Below are 6,726 nucleotides of genomic sequence, written 5' to 3' on the forward strand. Positions count from 1 at the left end.
ACACCACAAAACTGTAAAAGGTTGTAATACGAGCCAGGCATAATGTATTGAAGTCTGGAGTCAAATATGTTGTCACGTTTTCTTAAATTGTGTCAGCACCAGAGACAATAAAGTCCAAGTGTGCAGACGAGTTCAAACACAAGAAGAAGTATAACGTCACATAAATTGGACGTACTTAAGTAAAGTACAAGTACCTCCAAATTGTACTTAATTGAGTGAATGTACTTCGTTAAATTCCACCACTGCTAGAGCACAAAAGTGTTTACGAGAGCAGAGTTCTTCGTAGATCTATCCTCTTAATTGTACTCTCAAAGAGCACCAGATTGATGCATTTAACTTTAAATTGCACAACATTTTCTTCCGAGGGAGCATAGACAGGTTTCTGTGCAACATCATCACAGAGATGCGTGAGCAGCTAGGTGGCAGAAAGAACGGTATGTCTAGCAGACTGATGAGGGTCTGAGGTCCACCCCTACATAGTCTCACAAAATCATGTGGGAAATACTGCACCTATCTAAAGATACAGGGTTTTGGAACTGGATGTATAGTTGGACAAAAACACGTCATGTTCCTGTGTGAGATTTCAAAACAACATGTTTGCCAAGCAAAACAAAAAACACTTTTCAGAGATTTCACAAAGAGGCATTATACTTTATGGAAAGAAAAATACACAATAGTTTTGATTGTTTGACATTTTGTGAGATGTTTCAGCTCATCCTCTGGCTACGTAAGTGTTTTGGTGAACTGTGAAGGGATGCCCAATAAAAAAAGTTTGGTAGCGATGAGGAGATGGTGAGCGGAAGCCAAGAAAAGGCAAGTCTGCCCATGTGCACCCTGATCAAGAGCCTGCCCGGCCAGCAAAACACCTTAAATCAAGAGGCCCTTACAAGCTTTTTCTGGAGCTTTCGGACTCCTTCCAGAGCATACATAACATTGTATGTATGCTTATTGTTTTGACGACAAATCTGTTATTACGCAACCTTCTTATAATTCCATGTAAGTTGTTTACAAGCTCCGGTTTGCTTTTGCATAACAGTACCAACTACAAACATTTTATCATTTGGACCAAAGACAGTGAGCTGGAGGTGTAATCACAGTCTTGATCTAGGAAGGAGCAGATATATCTGGATCACAGCACACACACACACAGATGTTCCTGATGTGAGTACAGTAAAGCCTACCGAGTAGTCAGTGCGTGCACTCTGACAATAGTGTTTGGCCCCGTCCGCGAGGCCGGACCCCCCGAGCCTAAGCGTTTTTCTGTGAAAAGGTTTGGTGTGTCGTAAGCCCTAACGCTGACCAGCCTCTTCTGCAGCTTTGCTGAGCCATGGGGCTCCCAGCAGCCCTGGGAGTGCTGACTCCAGCCCTGGGAACATGTTTACCGCTGCCCCGCACCCCACCCTGTGGCATCAGGAGAGGGACCAGGGAGGGGGGTTGGGGGGGTGGCGGTTGGCTTGATCCACACAATGAACCTGCTGAACACTGTGCTATCTGGCTGTCAGTGCTGGGGACTTGCAGCCGGTTGTCAAACTGGCCGGGCAGGCTCTTGATCAGGGTGCACATGGGCAGACTTGCCTTTTCTTGGCTTCCGCTCACCATCTCCTCATCGGTACCAAACTTTTTTTATTGGGTATCCCTTCACAGTTCACCCAAACAACTTACGTAGCCAGAGGATGAGCAGAAACATCTCACAACATGTCAAACAATCAAAACTACTGTGTAGTTTTCTTCCCCAAAAATATAATGCCTCTTTTGTGAAATCTCTGAAAAGTGTTTTTTGTTTTGCTTGGTAAACATGTTATTTTGAAATCTCACACAGAAACGTGACGCACAGATGTGCATGTTCATGTGCACACACACACACACACACACACACACTGGCCAATATGTGGAAGCTTTTTGTAATGTGGTCGCTGGCGATCCGCAGAGGAAACAACACTTGACTCGCATATGCTTTTTACATGAAATTACAACTGTTTATCTCTTGTTTACCAGGGATTTCAAAGGCCCTTCTGGTAGAAACCATTGCCACATCCAGACCTGCTTGGCATAAAGTGGCTATTATGCTGTAATATAAAATTTTCAGTACACCTCATCTGATATGATTCTGAGTAATTATTGACTTTCTAACCACCGCGGTGTGATAAACCAGTTATACGCTGTCCCAATGAACGTGTTATTGTCAAGCTGGGATAAACAAAGCCATAAGAAACTGCCTTTCCTTGTCTCTGCTTCCTCCTTGCTTTTTTTAAAGGGCTCCTTCAAGCCGGGGCCTGATAGGTGGATCACGTTATCTGTGGTCTGATAGGCTGCGGCGCAAAAAAACCACCAACTGAAGGGCTGTTGTTGCAGCAGCAGCAGCAGGTCCTGCAGCTATCCATCTCTATGCTGCACGCTGATGCTGATCTGTGCACGGCAGACCTCTATCTTCTTCTTGTGCTGGTCACCAAGGACAGATGGGGGCTCAGTTTACCCCCCCACCACCACCAGTGAAGCCAATAGGGCGACTTGCTGCTGCTGCTGCTGCTGCTGCTGCTGCATGTTCTTGTTGTTGTTGTTGTTGTTTTCAATGAATGCACAGATGAACACACAGAAATATTTTTTTACTTGGCCACATTACAGAAAACTAGTAATCCTGCAGGGTGTTTTTCTCCATATCATAATTAGTATTGATTGGAGTGATTGGAGAACAATCCTTTAATTGATTATTTAGCATATAGAGTGCATTACAGTAAATTCAATCATGATCAATGGCAATAGGGAACAAAAGAAGGAGAGAGAAGTGATGATGTTTTCTTAAAGGGGGGGGGTTTTCTCTCTCTGCTCACGTTTTGAACCCCCCTCTCTCTCTCTCTCCTCAAGCGTAAGCCCCGCCCCCCACGTGTTCCTCCTGCACCCATTGGCTGCCTTGAGGCTGTTTTCGTCTTCTGATTGGTCGCTTCCGCGCGTCAATCACACGAGCCTCGACTTATTTACCGAATGTATGAGCGAGAGAGGACGGTATTCTGCTGCTGGAGGGGCTGCAACAGCTGACTGCAGAGCACTTTACCCAGTCAGTGCCTCAAGGAACAAAGAGAGGAGGAAAAAACAGCCATCCGAAATAGCAAATTTTAAATTTTTTTTATTCTCTTTATAATAAGCAAAGTGACACGCGATGAGGCACGCAGTCGCACCGGCAGAAAACGTGGAAAATAACTATTTCGCAGTGACAAACCTGTTAAAGATATGTACCCATTGTGAACGGCTGAGTAAAAAGGTAAGAGAAATAAAAGAAATAACACTCTGTCAAATAGACGCACCGCTTTTTATTTAAAGCGTCAACCAGATTTATAATATAATGTCACATTATGATGCTTTTTATGTCTTTTCCTTTGGAACAAAACAAGCTGCACTGCAGGTCTTTTGTTGCTTGTTTACGCGTAAATGTAAGAGTTTGTGGTCATCTGTCAAGAAATCCTTTCACATTAGATTGATTAAGAAGTTGACATGTATTATTACACGTTTATATGGATGTTTTTAACTCAGTGTCATTATTGGAATAATGCACATTTCTGGTTTGGTCATTCATTCATCCACTTGGATGTGCTGCTTCATTGTGCGCTGCTGGACGGTGTCCGCTAGGAGACATGTAGGAGACATGTCTCGACAAGCAGCGGAAAGTTACAGGACATATAATAGAGGCAATGAAAGGGGGCTTCTTATTGGGGGTTAATTTTGTATGAAGGCAAAGTGTGTGTTTGGATTTCTCATTAATTATGAAAGGAGTTAATTGTGATTTTTATGCATTCATATATTGTGACTCTTCTATTAGTTATTTGTTGCTTCCACAATAGAGAAAACATTTAAATCACATTTTTACTGTTTTTTTTCTATTGATAGATGTACTTTATTGATCACAAATTGGGAAAATGATTGTGTTACAGCAGCAGGTTATCCAGGCAATGCACAGGAACACTAAAGAAATATATCCAAAGAATATTGGAATACACTATAAATATACCTGACAACTAGCAAATCTAAATTAAAAACATAGAATAACCCACTATATACATTAGCAAAGTGCAAGTTACAGTGTTTTGTTCTTTAATAATAAAAAAAACCCCAGTAAGGATCCTTACTGGTGTCAGACAAACAAAGCCACTCTGATTTCTCACACTGGTGGTGAAGCAACACAGTGACCGTTTTCCTGCGATCATCACTTCTCATTTCTCCTGTGCTCTCCTCTGGTCTCTGGTATTTAAAGAGCATGTTTTCTTCTTTTTCGTGTCTTTTTAGGACTTGGGAGTAAGGATCCCAAGACCCTTAGGAAACGGACCAAGCAGATTTATCCCTGAAAAAGAGGTTTGTAATCTCACCAGAGACTTTTAACTCACTTTTCACTTCTCATTTATGTAAGAAACCTCTTTATTTATTGATTTTTTTTCTGTTTCTGTTTAGATTCTTCAAGTCAGTAAAGTGGACGCCAGGACACAGTCGATATTCGAGGATGCGTTTGCAGCCCTCGGTCGCCTCGACAACATTTCTCTGGTGATGGGCTTCCACCCGCAGTACCTGGGGAGTTTTCTCCGGACGCAGCACTACCTGCTGCAGATGGACGGACCCCTGTCTTTGCACTACCGACACTACATCGGCATCATGGTATGGTCATGCCTCTGATATCAGATCCATGCCTCATTTAACTGTCAAGCTGTTAAATATCTTGTGGTTATATATATATATATATCTCATTCTCCTCTGATCCTCGCAGGCGGCAGCTAGACACCAGTGTTCCTACTTGGTCAACCTCCACGTGAATGACTTCCTCCAGGTCGGGGGTGATCCCAAGTGGCTGAACGGCCTGGACGAAGCCCCGCAGAAGCTGCAGCAGCTCGGAGAGCTCAACAAAATCCTGGCACACCGGCCGTGGCTTCTCACCAAGGAACACATCGAGGTGAGAGAGGACGGGCACACACGGGTCTGGAGGGTGGACATGAAAAGTGTTACGTAACAGGCTCAGATCATGGGTGGAGGCTGGAGTTCAGCTGCAGCTGCATAACTTGGACGGGGTTGTAGCAGTAGAGGTGTAGAGACGGAGGGGAGGGGGTGGAAAACGAAGAGACAATAAATTGGTTAGGAAGGCTGAAAACATATTTTCCCACTTCCTAAAAGGTCAGTGATATTGAAGTCATTATTTGGCTCACTTTATTTTCCCTTTTTTATTTTTCCCAGCGTCTTCTGAAGGCGGAGGAGCACAGCTGGTCCCTCGCGGAGCTAATCCACGCCGTGGTCCTCCTCACACACTACCACTCCCTCGCCTCGTTCACCTTCGGCTGTGGCATCACGCCTGAGATCCACTGCGACGGCGGACACACCTTCAGACCCCCCTCCGTCAGCCAGTACTGCGTCTGTGACATCGCCAATGGGAACGGTCATGCTATTCACCACGACGATCTGTTTGGCGACCAGGTGAGTGGTAAAGGATGGTGTTCAGTGAGCTAGAGAGGGTTTTCATACTAGTGTGTGAAACTTCAGGCAGCAGGTATAATCCCTGCACTTAGCATCCTGTGTGTTGATGCTTCTTGTGGGACTCTTTCCTAACTGTACGTCTTACTCTTTGTTTCCGTAGGAGATGTGCGGCGAGGTGGAGGTGCTGATGGAGCGCATGAAGCAGCTGCAGGAGTGCCGCGACGACGAGGAGGCGAGCCAGGAGGAGATGGCGACTCGCTTCGAGCGGGAGAAGACCGAGAGCATGCTGGTGGTCACGGCGGAGGACGAGGAGTGCGTCCCCTCCAGAGACATCTCCCGACACTTCGAGGACCCCAGCTATGGCTACAAGGACTTCTCCAGGAGGGGGGAGCATGTGCCCACGTTCAGAGTGCAGGTAGAGATCAAACACAATCTGCATAGAGAGTGCACAGTGCACACTAAAAAAGATATGACTGTTACTGACTTCCTATTTCTCTTATCTCCAGGACTACAGCTGGGAGGATCACGGCTTCTCTCTGGTCAACAGACTGTACCCTGATGTGGGTCAGATGCTGGACGAGAAGTTTCAGATGGCCTACAATCTGACCTACAACACCATGGCGACACACAAGGATGTGGACACCAGTATGCTGCGCAGGGCCATCTGGAACTACATCCACTGCATGTTCGGCATCAGGTCAGTCGCTGGATACTTTTTATTTTGACATTTTTTATCTGTTCAAAATGTACATTAAAGGGGTATTTAATACTCTTATCAACACGGGAGTGGGCAAATATGCTTGTTTTATGCAAATTATGTAAATATTTATTACTGGAAATCAATTAAGAACACAAAACAATGACAAGCTAGTATGACATGGTTGGTACCAATGGATTCCTTAGGTTTTCTAGATTCATATGATGCCCGCTACAACCTTCGAAACATCGATTTGCGTTACTGCGTTAGCATCACGTTAACCTATTTATTTTATACTGTGTGCTCAGTCACCACTAACACTGTGTTTCTCTGTGTTCTGCAGGTATGACGACTATGATTATGGGGAGATAAACCAGCTTCTGGACCGTAGCTTTAAGATCTATATTAAGACTATGGTGTGTAGTCCTGAGAAGACCACCAAACGAATGTATGAGAGCTTCTGGAGGCAGTTTCAGCACTCCGAGAAGGTAAGATCCTGATCCAGCCCAGCCTGATGTGCAGCAGCTATTGCTTAAAGTATTGCTTAATGTGCAGTGTTTTAATAACCGTCTCCTTTTCTCCCG

The 6,726-nt window shown here is 44.8% G+C and overlaps 1 protein-coding gene across 2 annotated transcripts in view; it reads left to right on the forward strand.

The window, feature by feature from the left end:
• The window catches only part of sesn1 (sestrin 1), a 61,534-nt gene that overhangs the window by 52,092 nt on the left and 2,716 nt on the right, over nucleotides 1-6,726 (forward strand). The window contains exons 1-8 of one of the 2 annotated variants that reach the window (XM_074616543.1): nucleotides 2,997-3,256; nucleotides 4,276-4,341; nucleotides 4,438-4,638; nucleotides 4,748-4,930; nucleotides 5,209-5,445; nucleotides 5,606-5,860; nucleotides 5,952-6,142; nucleotides 6,486-6,630. In XM_074616543.1, the coding sequence (XP_074472644.1) occupies nucleotides 3,155-3,256; nucleotides 4,276-4,341; nucleotides 4,438-4,638; nucleotides 4,748-4,930; nucleotides 5,209-5,445; nucleotides 5,606-5,860; nucleotides 5,952-6,142; nucleotides 6,486-6,630 (1,380 nt within the window). In that variant the 5' untranslated portion in view covers nucleotides 2,997-3,154. Of the gene's footprint in view, nucleotides 1-2,996; nucleotides 3,257-4,275; nucleotides 4,342-4,437; nucleotides 4,639-4,747; nucleotides 4,931-5,208; nucleotides 5,446-5,605; nucleotides 5,861-5,951; nucleotides 6,143-6,485; nucleotides 6,631-6,726 lie in introns of those variants that run through there. The other variant, XM_074616542.1, reaches the window with a different exon arrangement.

The sequence above is a fragment of the Sebastes fasciatus genome, chromosome 18 (genome assembly GCF_043250625.1).
Source record: "Sebastes fasciatus isolate fSebFas1 chromosome 18, fSebFas1.pri, whole genome shotgun sequence".
Lineage (NCBI taxonomy): Eukaryota > Metazoa > Chordata > Actinopteri > Perciformes > Sebastidae > Sebastes > Sebastes fasciatus.